Source organism: Mytilus trossulus, chromosome 6 (genome assembly GCF_036588685.1).
Source record: "Mytilus trossulus isolate FHL-02 chromosome 6, PNRI_Mtr1.1.1.hap1, whole genome shotgun sequence".
Taxonomy (NCBI): domain Eukaryota; kingdom Metazoa; phylum Mollusca; class Bivalvia; order Mytilida; family Mytilidae; genus Mytilus; species Mytilus trossulus.
Genome location: NC_086378.1, coordinates 6,911,326 through 6,932,460, shown reverse-complemented (window position 1 = coordinate 6,932,460; position 21,135 = coordinate 6,911,326). Strand labels below are relative to the sequence as shown.

General features: G+C 30.9%; 1 protein-coding gene across 7 annotated transcripts in view; it reads right to left on the bottom strand.

Moving 5' to 3' along the window:
* LOC134720678 (F-actin-uncapping protein LRRC16A-like) overlaps nt 1–21,135 on the bottom strand; it is a 73,396-nt gene that overhangs the window by 4,604 nt on the left and 47,657 nt on the right. For 5 of the 7 annotated variants that reach the window (XM_063583095.1, XM_063583096.1, XM_063583099.1 and 2 more), the window contains 10 exons: nt 19,880–20,035; nt 18,064–18,105; nt 17,121–17,547; nt 16,063–16,167; nt 14,387–14,562; nt 13,279–13,430; nt 10,677–10,908; nt 7,750–7,833; nt 6,356–6,370; nt 4,597–4,689 (listed from right to left, as the gene is read on the bottom strand). In XM_063583095.1, coding sequence (XP_063439165.1) covers nt 4,597–4,689; nt 6,356–6,370; nt 7,750–7,833; nt 10,677–10,908; nt 13,279–13,430; nt 14,387–14,562; nt 16,063–16,167; nt 17,121–17,547; nt 18,064–18,105; nt 19,880–20,035 — 1,482 coding nt within the window. The remainder of the gene's footprint in view (nt 1–4,596; nt 4,690–6,355; nt 6,371–7,749; nt 7,834–10,676; nt 10,909–13,278; nt 13,431–14,386; nt 14,563–16,062; nt 16,168–17,120; nt 17,548–18,063; nt 18,106–19,879; nt 20,036–21,135) is intronic. The other 2 variants (XM_063583100.1, XM_063583101.1) reach the window with 1 other exon arrangement.

Sequence of the window (21,135 nt, the reverse complement as noted above, 5' to 3'; positions counted from 1 at the left end):
AAAAGACAAAGGTTTAACTACAAGTATCACATAAACTGAACATTATCAATGATCCATGTAAATAAGGTAACATTAAGATAAATCCAACAAGATGTTGACTTGAAGATTGTTCTATACACCACATACATTTCACCTGTCACTTTAAGTATGAGAAATGGACTTAAATATGAAAAAAACATTAATATTGATCTATGAACCATGAAAATGAAGTCAAGGTCAGATGAAGGCTGTCTGATGGACATGCTCACACTAATGATACATTAACAGGAAGGTGATGAGCAATGAATCTGAAAAAACATCACATACAGCAGGATAAGGAATTTCACGGAGGCGGGAGCTCAGATCTCAAGTTCTTCAGAAAGATGTGACGCAAATTTACTGGGATGACCAGACAAGGGTTAAACAGTATACCCTTAATTAAATATAGAATAATGGCTTTGATGCCTATCAACTACATAATACATATTGCACATGTGGCATCTCAATTTGACTCAAAATTGTAAAATAGTACATCTGTACTGAAAGGAAGAAATGAAATGAACAAGAATGTGTCTATAGTACGTGGATGATGACTCACACTAACATTTTCTATGTTCAGTGGACAGTGAAATAGGGGTTAAAACTTTCATTTGACATTGAGAATAGAAAGATCATAACATAAAGGAAACATGTGAACTAAGTATCAAGTTGATTGGACTTCAACTTCATCCAAAACTACCTTGACCAAAAACTTGAACTGAAAAACTAGCAGAAAAACAACAGACACACAGACCAAAAAATTAATGCCCCAAAGTGGGGCATTACAATAAAAGAATGTGTCAGACTATTGATTATAACTAAGAGACCTCATCACTTTTTGTTAATATGCAACACTTGACCCAAGATTTTACAACCCTATAACTTTTGAATATGTACAACAATAACTTTTTGTTTTCTGCATAATACATTAATTCTTTTGAGATGTCAAATTTTGGCTGGAATGCTTGAGATGAGCAGCAATAACATTCATACCGTCTTGTCTGAAATAAATCATGCAAATAAGCAACCTTTTTTCAAACTTAGCAAGCTTTCAAAGATTTAAAGAAAACTGAATCCCTTCTTAAGCATAGCAATCTTTTTAACAGAAGTCCTTCTCCCTTCTTCTTGTTTTGCTTTAATTTACTAGCATAGGATATTAAACCACATATTTAAAATATTTAAAATCACTACAACTACTTGTATAACACTAACAGTAAAACGTGCAAAATATTTTCTCCGTTTCTGAAGTTCTATAGGTAAAATTTATGTACTGTAAATTCAAATATTATTTTGTGGTGTTTTTTTTTGCGATTCTTGAAGAATGAACATAAATGTAAGATTAATTATTTGTGGTTTCGTGTAATCTGCACACAAATATGTGTACTGCACACCCATATGTGTATTGACTAGAATTGGGAATGCAAGGTTGCATTATTGTCATACTCACCCAGACGCATAATTTACATTTTAAAAAATGTTGCAATAAATTGTGAATTTACAGTATACAAGGAATGATATTATGAAAGACAATAATTGATTACTAACTTAAATAGGTCTAAACCTTTCTTATCATTCAGATTTATTAGGCTGAGTTATAAAGTCTAATTATATATATTACAATGCATATTGTGTCATATAAATATTTGGATACACTAATATAGTCTTATTTAAATAATTAGTTTTGAAACCAATTTTTCGTAGATTTTTCTGAAAAGTAACTACTAAGCCTGGGATACCATTTCAGTGGAGAACAAATTGCATATAGCAAATGTTTGCACCAGTCAGGAATCTGATGTACATTAGTTGTCGTTTGTTCACGTAATTTATACATGTTTCTCGTTTCTCGTTTTTTTAAATAGATTAGACTGTTAAATGGTTTTACACTAGTAATTTTGGGGCCCTTTATAGCTTATTGTTTGGTGTGAGCCAAGGCTCCGTGTTGACCTATAATGGTTTACTTTTTTAAATTGTTATTTGGATGGAGAGTTGTCTCATTGGCACTCACACCACATCTTCCTATATCTATTGAATGCAGAATTTGGCGTAAGAAGAAAATCCAAATAACCAGGAAAATTTAGTGAATCATCACCATTATTTGCAAATATTGAATCTCTAAATATTTAACATAGTCATTTACTGAAATCATGGATTTTTATAACAACCAGATTATCTTAATAAACTTTTAGACAATATAGGGTTTCTAATTATTGTCTTTATACGATGACGTGGGAATAAAATTCTGAGGTATATAGAATTTAGTCACATGTTAAAAGACATCAAAATGAAAATTCTAAACATTTCCAACCACAAATGTAGAGAGTCTTATAACAACAACAATATAATTTTAAATAATGTAATTCTCCAATTCTATACTTAAATTGATAACAAGAATAAAGTAATATCACGTTCAACATAATAATAACAGGAAAGTTCATTTTATCTATTGTCAGATGAGCTATCAACTAAATACTTTAAAATGCATATACAATAAACACAACTCCCAGGAATCTCTTCGTCATAGTTTCTGGACAATTTTTTTTATGAAAATGAGTGATTTTTGTAAAAATTGAAAAAAATTAAAAAAATTCTCAATTGTGTTTTTGCACATAATGCTTTTTCTTTCTAAATTTAAACACCAAATATAAAAGGTTTAATCAGGAAATGTTTTCGTAAACAGATACAAGTTATAAGTTCTTGTTTAAAGAGTGCCATCTCTGTTTGGCTTACTATAATTGTTATATCAAATCAAATTTTTATATTATCCAAAATTCACCAATTGTCCAGAAGGTTTGACAAACAATGGGAAATTTGTGCAGTGAAGGAAGTCAGTGCTCTATATTAAACAAGATTCCAATTCTCAACCAATCTTACACATAAACTGATGCAATCTCAAAACTTTCTGTAGGCTAAAAATAATCATAACAAGTTGAGGATTTGTTGAACATAAATGATCTAGCTTCAATATTGATTTATATTTTTGCCTATTTCAAATCCAGATATATTATGAGTTCACTTCTAAATGTATTACCCCTGATAAAAAGCTATATTCTAGTATATAGTAAATTAAATCTTATTGTGTTGAAACATTGCATTGTTCCCCTAAAACAAACTCCAACCACGTAAGAAATGCAGAATATGATTTTAACTTTCAGAGGTGTAAAACAAAATTATTAATTTCTTCTTAAATTATTGATTTTGTGATGAACAATGTGAAAACATGTGATCAATTTTAATATTAGTAGCTCCTAGCCTTAATCAAGCTAGGTAGATATGATTGTATTGATTGTTCCAATTGAATTCAAAGTACTGTCACACTGATTACTTGCAAATCCAACAAAGTAAAGATAAACATGATTATGTGTCCATAGGACAAAGTGCCCTGAACACACTATGTATCAATTTTTAGTGAACTATAAAAATTTGGAATATAATTCAAAAAGAAGTTGACCTAACAATTTACTTGTGTACTGAGTTTCAAGTTGATGTCACCATGACTTCATGCTAAAATACCTTTAACCAACACTTTACTGGAGAAAGCAGTTAGTACTTGTTTCACTAAAATATGGATTAAATATAAAAATCATAATGTGGAAGCTATCAAAAACTGTTTAAAAACAGTAAAAACTTGTTTGCTTATTTGAAATTGTGTATTTTCAGGTCAGTATTTCAGAGTCAATGTGAGCTTTGACCATCATCTGATCTACTCAATCAATAATTAAAACTATGAACTGTTGAACTTTTGAGAACCAATGATCAGAATAGTTACAAACTAGAAATAAGTGTTCCTTAAAAAATCCTCAAAATTTCAAAGTGGATTTGCAAGTAAAAACCATGACTAAGTATTTAAAGACTATTTTTTTAGTTACAGCTATTTTCTTGCTTGACAAAAGACTGGTAAGACAATGAACAATGCTTGAACATTCCAGTTACCCTAAATCATAATGGTCAAGATTTCCTTTTAAAGGCTCCAAACCTATCTCTACCTAGCACTGGAACAAATAAGTTTAAAACAATAAAATATAGCATGACCTACGTGGACAGCTTATTTTTAAATCACTATCAAAGTTACTGCGGATTCATTTATTTTCGTGGGTATCAATTTTCGTGGATTGAGGTAAATTTACATGTTCTTGGATATTTGATTTCGTAGTTTTGTTGAAGTATGCATACAAACCTATTGTAAATTTGTTATTAGTTGAACAGTTAATTTTGTGGTTCACCTGTACACAAGAAATCCACGAAAATTGGTATCTAACGATAATAATGGATCCACAGTAACCATTCTGTTCTTTCCTAATACATGTAATATGTTATCTTTTATATAAAAAAAAACACAAAATGTTGTATTAAATCTGTGAGATGAATGTTTGAATGTGAATATGAAATAATGAAAAAAGATATGCAACCACACAACAAAGTTACAACACAGGTCCTTAATTCTAAAAGAAAAAAAATCAAATAAAAAAATCTTCCCTCATTTTTGATCAAAACATAATAAAAAAATTGCAATTTTAGATTTCCAGGAAAGCCATGTTTGAGTAGTTTTACAAGAATAAGTCAGGACCATTTTGACTTTACCTTGTTTGATAACTGGAGGTACATTTCTTGGTAATGAAGCAGATTTACTGTCTGTATTAGATTTACTGCCATCTACTTTATCCTCTTGTAAGGCTGTAATATATAACATTTGTTTAACAATACAGTGAACATGAAGAATCGAACATAAAACTGCAGACATTGAAATAAGATTATTGATCATCAACAATACCCAAATTACTCACTAAACTTGCTTAACACTTCAGCCTGTTCATGTACCCATCTCAGGTATATGTTTTTTGAATGTTTTACAATGGGTTTTATTCTTGCAATACTTAATTGATATAGTGTATCGCTGGGGTTCTGTTACCTCAACTTTTTTCTTTTATATGATTCACCTATTCACCTATTTTCAAGCTATAAAAGCTGATCTATTCCAGCTGCACATCCAATCACCTTGTATCGAGGAAGTGCCACCCCCTCCCCCTTTTTGCACAGATGTAACCAATTAATGGACCTGTTTTGGGAGTACTCAAAACCCCTTCATTATCAAACTGCTTCTATACATTGTTGTTCAGTAAAATCCTTTCCAAATAAACAAGTTAAGTTTGATGATACCAAATGCAATGTATTACTATAATTTTATCAATTGCATAAAAGAAAGAAGAACACAATAAGTGACTAGAATTTTACAAAATGTGTTAGTAGATATAAACTGTATATCTAAATATTTCATGTATACATTTACATTATGTGATTCTATAAATAATATACTTGTTTATAAGGCTAATACATATAAGAAACTATGTGTAATATATTCAGGCTTATGGAATAAACCTTACAATAAAACATGCTCTTAGGCTTTATGATAAAGATATAACAACTAATTAGTTTAAATGAGCTGCAAAAAAAATAATATTTTGGAGAAAGGGATAAGGAAAGGTGTCAGAAAGGTGACAGACGTCAGATATTTATAAATGGTGAAAAAATGACAGAAATCTAATCAGACAAGAATTTTCATCTTTAATAGTTAATTTCAAAAGAAGTTCTGAAATTCAAGTTTTTTCATGCACAATATTTACTAAGTTTACATTAAAAAGCAAAGACAAAATTTAGGAAAATCTGAAAAATAGAATTGCATTGCTATCCTGTGTTAGTGGTGCAATTTTATAGCATTCTTGAAAAATGACAACCACAGATAAAGCACTTGAAGTATTGTAAGTAAAAAGTCAAAATGGATATCTTGTGATCCTATTATTAAAGGTAGCATTTCAAATTTTGTTAACATTACTTCCATAACCAAACAATCACATCTTTTTTTTTGTATTTGAAAAAAAGAAAAAAGGTAAAATCAACTCTCTCCATTTGAGCTATGTGTTAAATCTCTCCTTTGACTTTTATGGTGATAAAAAAAAATCCATTAAATTGCAATCAAGGATTTAAATAGATATATAAACTTAAATTCTGATTTGACAATTCTCAAGAATTTTTTTGGCATTTTGCCAGTAGTAAGAGTTATATTCCTTGAAATTAAATACAGGCTCATTAATAAAAAAAAATATTGACACATGAATTGAATACAATGTTCAACTTTCTTAATCTTGTTATAGAGACTTTATCAGGTTCTCATACACCAAAATACAAAACTCCCCCTTTCAGCAACGCTGGGCTTATATAAGAAATAACATGATACATGATTTATTTTTCTACTTGTAAGAGGAAAGCTGTGATAGCAAACAAACTAAAGCCTATTTTCTGAAAGCTTTGATAGAAAGTAAACCTAGGTACTTTTGATACTTACAGGTATCACTTAAATCTACAGTAGTCGTAAAAAAACATTATATTTTTTTAATTAAAATACACTCCTTTGGATATAATACTGTTAGTTATCTTTTTTTTGTACTGTGGATTCATTTTTGTTGATACCAATTTTCATGGTCTAAGAAATTGTATTTTCATGGCTATTGGATTTCGTTATTTTGCCTAAGTCTGCATATATAGCCTAAAGAAAATTTGTAATTCGTTTAACATTTTAATTTGAAATTCTTCCTTACCTCTGAAATTGCAGAAAATTGGTATCAAGAAAATAATAATGAATCCACAGTATTTCTTCTTACTAAATAAAACCTGCTGTGAAAACGAAAGTATTTGGGTGTTGGTGCTTGTGGTTATAAATACTTGCAGTGCACATATGACAAAGATTCTCATGATGCATTCTGCTGTGTTATACTGCGATTAATCATTTTGACTTGTGTTTAATCATTGGACATCATTCTGTTAAATCATTCAATAGTGTACTTTGACTTAACTTGGCATCCATAAATCTGGCCATTAACATAGGTTTAAGCAGTGGAGTGACCTGTGGTTTGTTACAGGGTTAACAAAGGGCCTTGCTACTTACTATCACTTGTGACATTAACCCCAGGTTTTGGAAGAAGATTTGGACGTGTTTTAAGAACTGGTCCAGAATTTTCTATCCCTCCATCTATAAGTAGCCAATGTTATTTTAACTTTCTAGAAAACATATATACATGTAACCGTCTGAATGTTTACAGCATTACTATTAAAGAATGGAGAACATACAAAGTAATTATGAGGCAGCCATCTTTTTAACTCTCATTTCACATTTTGAATAAGGGGTCATCAACATGGTACAATTAATCTTATCAGTCTTATTAAAATCTGCATGATTTCAATGCATATTGACATTTTTTTCTTTGAAAGGTTTAATTTAATAAGTAAAATAAGCCAACATTAGAATCCCAAATGAACATAGCTCACAACATGGTACCTCTTGGATATGTTTAGTTTATTAAATATTCTGATGTTCAAAAAACTTTTACTAAACACCATGACTTAATCTAATTTGGCTCATTTATTTTGCATAAAATTTTACAAAATATTAACTTTGATCTTTTGAAAAAATGAAAAAATTTCAAAAAACTTGAACCACACAATTTTAACAAAATATTTCATTGAATAATGTAGCCGTTTGACAAACACTAATTTTAATCATTAAGATACTTTATATTGCCTTAACACTGGAACATGATTAAAATGTTCAGCTGATTTTAACAGAGTTATCTCCCTGTAGTGTTAACACAGAAAATATGGGATCCCAGAGTTTATTTACATTGTTGTCCAAAGTTGTGATGATAACTTTCAGGGATAGGGTGGGACCTGTGAGTAACTTACCATCACTCTGAGCACTCGCCCTAGGTCTGGGCGGTGGATTAGGGCGTGGTCTTAAAGCAGGTTTTGGAACTTTAGTTTCTCCATCTACAAGATATAATCATCTGAATATATGTCATATACAATTTATAATATTGTTGCCTTTAATTAAACGTCTTCCATAAACACTGTTTCTCCTTCCTAAAATGTAGATGTAGAGTGAAATGATAGAATTAATTTACATTATAAGAATACAATAATTCAAAGAACAGTTTCTGAAAAGATTTCTTCTACTGCAATTTACATGCTATTAATAAACACGAAAAGAATGAAAATTTGAGAAAACATATACACATAGATATGGAAAGTCAAACACATATTTATTAAACACAATAAATACTATCATATCACATGCAATGAATCTTTCAAAGGTAAAATTATTTTTGTTGGTCAAGAGTGATTTTAGGATAAAATTAAGTTGCAATGTATTATTTTAAATCTGTAGTATTCTTTTAAACAAGAATGTGTCCACAGTACACGGATGCCCCACTCGCACTATCATTTTCTATGTTAACTGGACCGTGAAATTTGAATAAATTCTCTATTTTGGCATTAAAATTAGAATGATCTTATCAAAGGGAACATGTATACTAAGTTTCAAGTTGATTGGACTTCAACTTCATCAAAAACTACCTTGACCAAAAACTTTAACCTGAAGTGTAACAGACAGACCAATGAACAGATGGACGGACGGACAGACAGATGAACGAACGAACGAACGGACGAACGCATGTACAGACCAGAAAACATAATGCCCCTCTACTATCGTAGGTGGGGCATAAAAACATTTAAGGGAATATTAAATCTGATGTATTCTAAACTAGAGGCTCTAAAGAGCCTGTGTCGCTCACCTTGGTCTATGTGCATATTAAACAAAGGACACAAATGGATTCATGACAAAATTGTATTTTGGTGATGGTGATGTGTTTGAAGTTCCTACTTTACTGAACGATTTTGCTTCTTACAATTATATCTATCATGAACTTTGCCCATTAGTAACAGAGAACTATATTTGGTAAAAATTTACATAAATTTACCAAATTAATGAAAATTGTTAAAAATTTACTATAAAGGGCAATAACTCCTTAAGGGGTCAATTGACCATTTAGGTCATGTTGACTTATTTGTAGATCTTACTTTGCTGAACATTATTGCTGTTTACAGTTTATCGCTATCTATAATAGTATTCAAGATAACCAAAAACGGCAAAATTTCTTTAAAAATTACCAATTGGAGGGCAGCAACCCAACAACCAGTTGTCCAATTCATCTGAAAAATTCAGGGCAGATAGATATTGACTTGATTAACAATTTAACTTCTTGTCAGATTTGCTCTAGATGCTTTGGTTTCATAGTTATAAGCAAAAAACTGCATTTTACCCCTATGTTCTATTTTTAGCCGTGGCGGCCATCTTGGTTGAATGGCCAGGTCATCGGACACATTTTTCAAACTAGATACCCCAAAGATGATTGTGGCCTAGTAGTTTCAGTGGAGATTTTGTAAAAGATTACTTAGATTTATGAAAAATGGTTAAAGATTGACTATAAAGGGCAATAACTCCTAAAGGGGTCAACTGACCATTTTGGTCATGTTGACTTATTTGTAGATCTTACTTTGCTGAACATTATTGCTGTTTACAATTTATCTCTATCTATAATAATATTCAAGATAATAACCAAAAACAGCAAAATTTCCTCAAAATTACCAATTCAGGGGCAGCAACCCAACAACCGATAGACCGATTCATCTGAAAATTTCAGGGCAGATAGTTCTTGACCTGATAAACATTTTTATCCATGTCAGATTTTCTCAAAATGCTTTGGTTTTTGAGTTATAAGCCAAAAACTGCATTTTACCCCTATGTTCTATTTTTAGCGGTGGCGGCCATCTTGGTTGGTTGACCAGGTCACACCACACATTTTTTAAACTAGATACCCCAAAGATGATTGTGGCCAAGTTTGGATTAATTTGGCCCAGTAGTTTCAGAGGAGAAGATTTTTGTAAAAGATTACTTTAATTTACGAAAAATGGTTAAAATTGACTATAAAGGGCAATAACTCCTAAAGGGGTCAACTGACCATTTTGGTCATGTTGACTTATTTGTAGATCTTACTTTGCTGAACATTATTGCTGTTTACAGTTTATCTCTAACTATAATAATATTCAAGATAATAACCAAAAACAGCAAAATTTCTTCAAAATTACCAATTCAGGGGCAGCAACCCAACAACCGATTGACCGATTCATCTGAAAATTTCAGGGCAGATAGATCTTGACCTGATAAACATTTTTACCCCCATGTCAGATTTGCTCTAAATGCTTTGGTTTTTGAGTTATAAGCCAAAAACTGCATTTTACCCCTATGTTCTATTTTTAGCCGTGGCGGCCATCTTGGTTGGTTGACCGGGTCACGCCACACATTTTTTAAACTAGATACCCCAATGATGATTGTGGCCAAGTTTGGTTTGATTTGGCCCAGTAGTTTCAGAGGAGAAGATTTTTGTAAAAGTTAACGACGACGGACGACGACGGACGACGGACGACGGACGCAAAGTGATGGGAAAAGCTCACTTGGCCCTTCAGGATAGGTGAGCTAAAAACATTGAAGGGAATATTAAATTTATAAAATTAAATCCCTTATAAAATCCAATATAAATTCTATTAATAATATTACAGCTAATTTCCTAATGCAAGACTTTGGTTAGCTTTCTTGTTTTGTTTGCATATTGTACAATTGTAATTGGGACAACATCCAATCAAATTTAAATATATTATATACAGGTTAAAATATGCCTATACATATTGTTTGAAGATGTCAATGTCAAACTTTACAAGCATTAGGAAATTAGCTGTAAACATTTTATATCAATAAGAATGGTGTGTCCTGTTACCTTCCCCAGAAGCAGAAGACCTGGAAGAAGCTGATGTCCTGTTACTGGATGGACGAGGTGCTGGTTTTGGTCTGTTCTGATCTTGTGCCTGTTTCTGGTCGTGTACCAGCTGTAAGACAGATTTGGATTTCGGGTCGTTCTTTGTTTCTGAAGGTTTGAGTGATACTGTTGTGTCTGGCTTTGGTGGCTTTACAGCTTCCTTTTCTTTTGTCTCTTCACTTGGTGCTTTATCCTACAACATATTTATGTTAAGGTGAACCAGATGCTCTGCAGGGCGTAGCTTAATACGACCACAGAGGTTGAACCCTGAACAGTTGGGACAAGTATGGACACAACATTCAAGCTGGATTCAGCTCTAAATTTGGATTGTGATTAAATAGTTGACACAGCATAGGTTTCTGACACAGAATGAATGTGTTCTAATGAACTTAAATTTTTTTGTTTTCTCTTAGAGCAATTCACTATGCTGTTGAATATTAATCCTCTAAAAAAAGTATTTGAAGAAATTTTCTTTTTATTTATGAAATTTCAAATGAGAAAAATTGAACCCAATTTTTTTAATCACATCCCCCTTTCCCTTATGCCAAAACTAATCTCACTTAAAATTTCTAATGGAGTTTGCAACAATAACTATTTAAATACATCAAAAAATATTAAGATGTAAAAAAACTGCTTGTTTCACTGAATGGTAACAATTATTTTAATTTATCAGTTCGTAGTAAAAATTGAATATACATTGTATATTGTATATAACAAAGATTTAAGTTGATTCTGGGCAAAGAAAGATAACTCCAATTAAAAAAAATTCTTGCTATTTCACAATATTGTGCAATTAGATATTTCTTGCCATTGCACAATACTGTGCAATTGAAAAGACTTGCTATTGCACAATACTTAATATAATAATTTTAGATCCTGATTTGGACCAACTTGAAAACTGGGCCCATAATCAAAAATCTAAGTACATGTTTTGATTCAGCATATCAAAGAACCCCAAGATTACAATTTTTGTTAAAATCAAACTAAGTTTAATTTTGGACCCTTTGGACTTTAATGTAGACCAATTTGAAAACAGGACCAAAAATGAAGAATCTACATACACAGTTAGATTTGGCATATCAAAGAACCCCATTTATTCAATTTTTGATGAAATCGTACAAAGTTTAATTTTGGACCCCGATTTGGACCAACTTGAAAACTGGGCCAATAATCAAGAATCTAAGTACATTTTTAGATTCAGCATATCAAAGAACCCAACCGATTCATTTTTGTCAAAATCAAACTAAGTTTAATTTTGGACCCTTTGGACCTTAATGTAGACCAATTTGAAAACGGGACTAAAAGTTAAGAATCTACATACACAGTTAGATTCATCATATCAAAGAACCCCAATTATTCAATTTTGGTGAAATCAAACAAAGTTTTATTTTGGACCCTTTGGGCCCCTTATTCCTAAACTGTTGGGACCAAAACTCCCAAAATCAATACCAACCTTCCTTTTATGGTCATAAAGCTTGTGTTTAAATTTCATAGATTTCTATTTACTTATACTAACGTTATGGTGCGAAAACCAAGAAAAATGCTTATTTGGGTCCCTTTTTGACCCCTAATTCCTAAACAGTTGGGACCTAAACTCCCAAAATCAATACCAACCTTCCTTTTGTGGTCATAAACATTGTGTTTAAATTACATTGATTTCTATTAACTTAAACTAAAGTTATTGTGCGAAAACCAAGAATAATGCTTATTTGGGCCCTTTTTTGGCCCCTAATTCCTAAACAGTTAAAATCAAAACTCCCAAAATCAATCCCAACCTTTCTTTTGTGGTCATAAACCTTGTGTCAAAATTTCATAGATTTCTATTAACTTAAACTAAAGTTATAGTGCGAAAACCAAGAAAATGCTTATTTGGGCCCTTTTTGGCCCCTAATTCCTAAAATGTTGGGACCAAAACTCCCAAAATCAATACCAACCTTCCTTTTGTGGTCATGAACCTTGTGTTAAAATTTCATAGATTTCTATTCACTTTTACTAAAGTTAGAGTGCGAAAACTAAAAGTATTCGGACGACAACGACGCAGACGACGACGCCAACGTGATAGCAATATACGACGAATTTTTTTTCAAATTTGGCGGTCGTATAAAAAGCATTCAATACTTGGTTCCTTATTGATTAACTGGACATGGGTGTTTATTATAATATGCTGTACTGTACATATTTATGTGGTGTTGGTGCTAATTGTTGCAAAGTCATGACTAAAAATATAATGCAAGATTATTGTTTTTTCAAATTTTAGTCAAGTTACAAAATTTGAGCACTAGTTCTGCCCAGCTTACATGTAAAAAAAATAAATACGCAAATATTTCTGCTTGCTTTTTTTTGTGTTTAAGTTGAAAGAATTTATCATCCAGACCTGTACATCCATTGGAAGTCTCAATGCCTTCTCCATTTTACTACCATACATCATAGTCTAAATGTTTGATTTATTATTTTAGTTATAACAGATTTACTGTTCTGTTGACTGTGTTTAAATATATCACCTAGACCTAGACCTATAGCTTCTAATGGAAGCTTCAATGCCTTGTTTTATTATTTTGCTTACCATAGATTTTCTGTTCTGTTGTTTCTTTTTGAGTTGAGCCAACATATCCCCACCCATGCCACCGAGACCTATTCCACCCCCAGGAGGCCTCAAAGCCTTCTTTGGTTGTTTGTCTTCCTCTTTTTTCTCTGGCTCTGGATCGGGTTTCTCTTCTACAGAATAATATATTATGTATCAAGTTTTATTGGAATACATATTCAATCAAAACTAAGAATTTGAGTACATGTATAAGAATATTATGCATGCAACTAAAATAATATATTTTGATGTACAATCAAGTAAATGTTTTCATTTTGTAGATCTGGACATTGCATGACACATTGTGACAAGCAGACTTTGAAGGAGTGCAAGTTGCAATTCGAGTGTACACATGTAATTTTTAACATCAAAAGAAAAGGGAGGTAATAAAATCCTATAAATTATTTTTTCAGCCCAGCAGATTGTTTGAATAAATATATTGTCTGACTTTCCAATGTTTTTATGTGTTGGCATATATTCAAGAAAAAAAAATCAAATTTAAATATCAGCATTTGCCAGATTTAAAAAAAAAACATGAAAACCTCTGTGATGTGAAAATTTAAAAAGTTAACATTGTAACTTCTCCTACTTATAAAATAATTACAAACTTTTACCAATGCTATTTCAACTGATCGGGCGGAGCTAGGTTTTAATTTGCATAAGGACAGTCTATTTGAAGATAAGTGTGATAAGGATGATTGCCGTTATAATTATTACTAATTTCTAATCACCTATCAGTGTCATCAAAGGAATTTACAAAAGAATTACTGGACACTTCATTGATGAGTTTATCCTAATACACCTATCTATAGATAGACTGGTTTATTTTGAGCGAACCGGTTAAACTCCGCCCAGTCAAGTGAAATAAATCGAGTAATAGATCACCACTATTTTTTGTTTTATGAAAAAATAAATAATTTGGTGTATTTACTGTCTGATTGGTTAAAATATTACTTTTATTTTCAATGTTGTCAATTTTTATGGCGACACGCCCACAAAACGCAAAGCAGATTATGTAAAATGTGAAGGGTCAAAAATCAATTTTATGGTTCAATATTTAAAATTAATAACAGCCATTCATTAAATAAACCTTTAGGTTCCTCTTTTTCCACATGCTCTTCCTTGACCTCTGGCTCTGTGTTTTCTTTATTAGGTGTGTTTTCTTTAGTTTCTGATGGTGGGTCTTTCTCTACTTTCACCTCTTCTTTCTTTTCAGGTTCTGCCCTTGCTTGCCTTGATCTTCCAAAAGGAAACTTACCAAACAAACTGGAACAAGATTCATTATAGGGTATACATCTCTTAAGAATTGTTTCAGTTGCCTATAATTATTTGGAATTACCAAAGTGGGAGAAAGAATACCATAAATTTGAGGATGGAAAAGGGGAATCAGTCAAAAAGACAAAAACCTAACCAAAGAGCAGATAACATCCCAAGGTCATCAATGGGTCTTCCAACACAGGGAGAAAATCCTGCACCCAGATTTAGGTTTCAGTTGGTCCCTAAACAAACAAGTGTAACACTTAACTCAAAAACTTAAAAATTAATTAAAATTTAAAAAGCACATAAGACAAACAAATGGCAGATGCCCTTGACTTGGGACAGGTGCAGAATGTGGCGGGGTTAAACATGTTTTATGAGACCTCAACCCTCCCCCTATACCTCTAGCCAATGTAAAATAAACAAAAACACCACTATACATACAGTTAAATTCAGCTCAAAAGAAATGCGAGTCAGATGTCAGAATAGACTTTTCAAATGTATTTAATTTCCATTGATGTAAGTAATTTTTGTATGCATAATTTTGTAGAATGTAGGTACATAGAATTCTTTCTTGGAGTTTTGAATTTGAGAAAGTGTTCATCTTTAAATTCAATAAAAACAAGAATGTGTCCATAGTACACGGATGCCCCACTCGCACTATCATTTTACATGTTCACTGGACTGTGAAATTGGGGTCAATACTTTTAATTTGGCATTTAAATTAGAAATATCATATCATAGTTAACATGTGTACTAAGTTTCAAGTTGATTGGACTTCAACTTCATCAAAAACTACCTTGTCCAAAAACTTTAACCTGAGCTTCATACTATCTTCCTCTTTGTTCAGTGGACCATGAAATTGGGGTCAATACTTTAATTTGACATTAAAATTAGAAAGATCATATCATAGGGAACATGTGTACTAAATTTCAAATTGATTGGACTTCAACTTCATCAAAAACTACCTTGACCAAAAACTTTAACCTGAAGCAGGATGAACGAACGGACGAACGAACGGACGGAGGCACAGACCAGAAAACATAATGCCCCTCTACTATCGTAGGTAGGGCATGAAAATCATTTTCATTTCAGCTACAAGACAAACAAAACTTATGAAAAGTATGATAAAAGCTATTGTAAGTTATTAAAAGCAGCATATGTACCAATATTAATGTAGCATTAAATATTTATGATAATGAAAAATAATGCTCTTTGACTAAATGGTAAAAACAAAACACACCTAGCATATGATTTAAAGAAATACAGTCTTCAACAATAAGCAAAGCCCATACCACATAGTCAGCTTTAAAAAGGACCCAAAATGCAATTGTAAAAAAATTTAAACAGCCGAATTCTTGTACAAAATAATGAAATTAAAACAAATATATAACATAGCAACAAATGACAACCACTGAAATATAGGCTCCTGACTTAGGACAGGATTTAATCAAGCCAATTTAAGATGTGTAAAAAATTTACAAGGTATGAAATTAAAAATATAATTACGTCTTTGATTTGGGTTCTTTTGGTGGTGTTTCTTTTTCTTTTTTATCTCTGTTTCCAAACAAAGATTTGCCCCCATCAGCCTTTCCATCAGTGCTTTTGTTCCGTCTATATATTTAAATAAATGTTGGTTAAGAATCTGATTAGATATGCACTCTTTTACCATTGTCAAGACCATCAAGATATCATTGTAGGAAACATTTTTGGGAATAATTTGTAAATGATTTTTTTTTAAAATGACTTGCAATGGATATATTATTTCTGAAAAAAATTTATTCGCATTTTCAAAGATACTGGTTTTTCATGGCTTTTTCAAATTCTGCATGAGAGAGAAAATTCTTATTTGTTAAATGATTTAATTTGTGGATCTCTTACAGCCGCAAAATCCACAAAAATTTACAAATAAGAATGAATCAAAGCATTTACTTAATCTTGATAATCTAGACAGGTAATACACACACTGACAAGACAGCCTGCATTATATTGTGTTACCTTTTATTTTGTAGGTACAATAAAAATATGTATGAAGAAGTTGAGATTGACTTGATGAACAATCTTATGATTTCAGAAAAAAATACTGGCACTGCAACTTTAAAGGCAAAAATGTCATATGATCCCCTGCAATGTAAATCTATTAGAAAAAATTGTATCATGCATGAAAGAGTGTTATTCAGTGCATGTAATTTTTTTTGGTCAAAATTTCATTAACTATTTTGATGGTGAGTTTCAAACCATACTTTAATACATGTTTTAAATAGAAATTTTGATCATTTTTTATTTATGATTTAAAATATATGAAGTATTTTTATTCAATTAACTTTCAAAATTTCTATCTATAACATGTATTAAAGTATAGACTGAAACACCCAATCTACTTTCTAAATTTTTTAAAACAAACACAGACTTGGTATTTATTATCTTATTCTTGATACAAGACTATCCCAATGAACTTTTTGTGCCAAAATATAACAATATATATATGAATAAAATATGATTTCTATATATAGCAGTAAGAAGCACTGATTAAAATGTTTAAATGTGGGTTATTTCCCTTGACTTACGAGACTTTTTTGGGTTCTTTTGTTGTGTTACTTTGAGCTGGCGCTGTCACCTGATCTCTAACAACCGTTGGCTTAAAGAAAATATCAATATTGTTATCAGCATCCGATGAATCTTTGTCCTTCTCTCCTAGACTTGCTGCTGGTGTTGTCGGACGACCAGGACGATGTGTTCTGTTCCGTCGAGGACGATCTTTGCCGAGGTGAGTTAATGGTGCCACTGTATCTAAATCAGGTAATGATGATAATGGTGGATCAGCCTTCAAGTTTTTAGCGGGAGTTTTAGATACAGGCTTGTCAGCAGATTTAGCCAATGTTTCGTTCAGAGATTTAGTTGCTGGCTTGTCGGCTGGTTTAGCAGGTGTATTATCTACAGATTTAGGTGCTGGCTTGTCAGGAACTGATTCTATAATTCTCTCAACAGGTAAAACTGAAATATCGATCGTAACCTATATTTTACATAAAGAAATGACTTAATACTCAGGAAAATAAAGCCATTTAAGGTGGTACCAAACAACTTTACTAAAATTAACTTGGCTTGTTTAATTTTCCCAAAATGTTGACAAATTATTTACGTTGACCCTTTGACAAAAATATTAAGATTTCGAAACTCTTCAACCACACACTTTATTGGATATGTAGCAGTTTGACCAACACTTATTTTGATCATTGAGAAGCTTAATATTTCCTTAAGAATAGAATTTGACAAATATGTTCAGCTGGTCTTTACAGAGTTATGTCCCTATAGTGTTATATACCACCTGAAAAAAATCTTCTCACAAAAATGTGAAAAAGGAATTGTCCTTATTCAAAACTATTGACGTTATGTTTTCTTTGAAACTTAAAGACATTTGTTTCTGTTTACTAATAACCACTTATATAATTAGTAGAACACTATGATAATTCTATTATGAATGTTTTCTATTTTATACGTATAAAAACATACCATCTAAGTCTGGGAGTTTTGTAAGGTCTTCCTGAGAACCAACTGAAATAAGCAGAAAAAATTACATAAAAAATTGGGTTATCACTTATCAATGTGTTATTAAACAATGTTGATAAGTCAGTTATTAATATTTGACATCATTTAATTAAAGCAATAGGGTTTTGTTTATAACAGGCTATTATTTGAACTTGGAATTATTTTTAATTATGGAATTTGCTAGATTTCTTGTTATTGAATTTTTTTATAAATTCCATGTTTATTCTGTACTGAAATGTTCTGTGCTGCGCACAACACTTTCTATTACAAAGAAAATATCATATTTTCAATAGAATGTACTGTGCAGAGCACAACACTATCTAACCAAAATACATTGTATGGAAAGTGTTATTAACTGCTCAAATGATCATAATACCAAATAAACATGGAATTTATTAAAAATTTGCAACACAAGAAATTATGCGAATTCCATAATTAAAAATAATTACAAGTTCAAATAATAGCCTGTTTTATGCAAATGTTTTAAACTGTAGAAGATGAGGATTATAAAATAAACAAGTTCATATCAATAGCAACATATGTCCATTACCACATGATTTTATTGTCACCAACATTCAAAGCTAAAATTGCAGCATAAAGTGAATTAACAGTAAAACTATTTATAGTCATAGACCAGTCAAACTACTGTTGGACATTTTTAATATATTATATAAGAAACTCCAAATATATTTTCTGAAAAGATATAAAATAATATGACACTCACTACTAAGTTATCCACATAATTGATCATCAAGAACAGTCAAACTAACAGTTCGGGTTTTAACCATAATTAAATTTTACAAATTTTGAACATGCTAATATAAAGAAGATTTTCCAGATGTTTATACATAAATTCGCTTGTATTTATTTCTTCAAATAAAAAGTGAATTATGTTTATCTAAAGGATAGATAGACATTTTTAAAAAAACAACTTTTTTTAGTAAATGTCTAAAATTTTTACCGCATTTATCTCATAAAGAAGTACATGAAAGTATCTTTTTTTATCTTTAGTTGAAAAATAGAATGTATGTAAACTTATCGTATAAATATCGGGAAAATTAATGGTGTCCTAGTTTGCCCTTGATAGAGATGACCTTTACAGTAGGTTTGACTATATGGTATATATCAGTACAAGATTAATATAACAAAATAGTACAACATTTATTTGAGATTTCACAGAAATAAAAGTAGTTCAAATTAGAATTCTGTATGGCAAGCTTCTTAATAAAAAGAAATAAACTGAAAATAAAAGGTTAGCTGTCAGTTGTAAGCAAGTGAGAGATTGTTTGTTAACATTTCAAACAGATCTGAGATATACTAATTGTAATCAATTAAAATATTAAACTGTGCTCACAAAATAATTATTTACTCATAAAAGACTATCAATAGATTTAACATACAATAACCAATGTTATTGCCTAACTTTTTTTTAATCGAAAATTACTAATTTACAAACAATAAAAATTCTGTTTCAAAATTACAAATGGACTAAAAATATCTTTTGAGGATAAAACGTATCATAGTCAGATATTTTATAAGATACACAAAACAACATGATATCTTGAAATTTCTGAAAAAGGTTAAATAGTAAGAGTTTCCGCAGTGCTATCAATTGTCTTTGGCGTGATGGAACCTTAAACAAATGTCATGAATTTTGGACTTTTGTAATTTGAAAATTCCTCGTTTTTTAGCAGATCATGACTCTTTTTACTTTAAAATACAACAGGTATAAATATCTATACATTGAGCATGCAGGTCAGGTGACTTTTCTGACCAATACCTTTCTTCCTCTGCTCCACTTTTTTCGTTTCTTTGGCATCTTTAACTGTTGTCATGGTAATATAATGACCATTTGATGTACAAGGTGAAGGCGGGGGTGTGGAGTCAGGATTAACACTGTTGTAAACTTCTAAAGCTTTTATTACGTGCTCTGCTTCTATGGAGGAATCAAGCAAGGTTAGCTAAAGCATGACACTACAAAGTGCTCAAAACACAGAGTTAATATACTCCCTACACCACAGCTGATATTAACTCTGAGTTGTGAAAGAGGTTTACAAGAAGATGTTTAAATTTGGTATAGCCAATAGAAAACTTTTTGAATTGTAATAATAGATTTTGCAAAAATATGCATATGCATTCAGTTTCTGATTCTTTTTGAAAATTCAAAATGCAGCATTTCTTTAATTTTTGTAAATATAAATGATAATCAAAGAGTAATAGCAAAGAAACCTATGACTATACCAAATTTGTTTCATTAGCTTGAATCATAAAGATGTAGCAATAACTAAGGTTTTACATTGTGCAGAGAGCATCATGTGAAAATGTTTTTTAATGATTGAAATATACATATATGTACATGTGCACATGTGTACTTGAAAAAAAAATTTTAACTTAAAAAATAGGCATCACAATTTTTTGAGAAACATTTTTATTCACCATCTTCTAAAGCATGTGCAGTAATTTATATAGCCATTAAAGCATACAAAAGACATGGTAATCAATGTATTGTTGTTCTTATAATATATTAAACATCTGGTCAATTATAACTTCAAAGGTCATGAAACAGTAATTTTTTGTTTGTAAAAAACAATAGTTCTAATAATATATAGGTGAAATCAAAGAAATGCTATGTGCATGTTTTTAGTTGAAGCTATAAGACATTTCATCTTTTGTTAATTTGAAAAGAACTATTAACTTTCTTAAATACATGTCTATTAGTTGACTAGCAACTACAGGAAGAATTTCAGAGGAGTTGAAGCAGTGAAACCTTTCTAAATGAAACCATGAGTTTTTTCAGTAAACTCATTCTTTTGGAACTAATGTATTATCTCAAATTTATGGAGGTTAATTCTAGAAAGATTCCACTGTATAAAGAATAGAATTAAGAATATGAGCTCTACTTTATAAAGGTAATTCTTATTCACTGCATAAAGAACAGAACTTGAAAGATGATCTCTACTACAAGCAGGTTAATTCTAGAAAGATTGCAGTGCCTAAAGAACAGATCTTGGAAGATGATTTAGACTTTAAAACTTA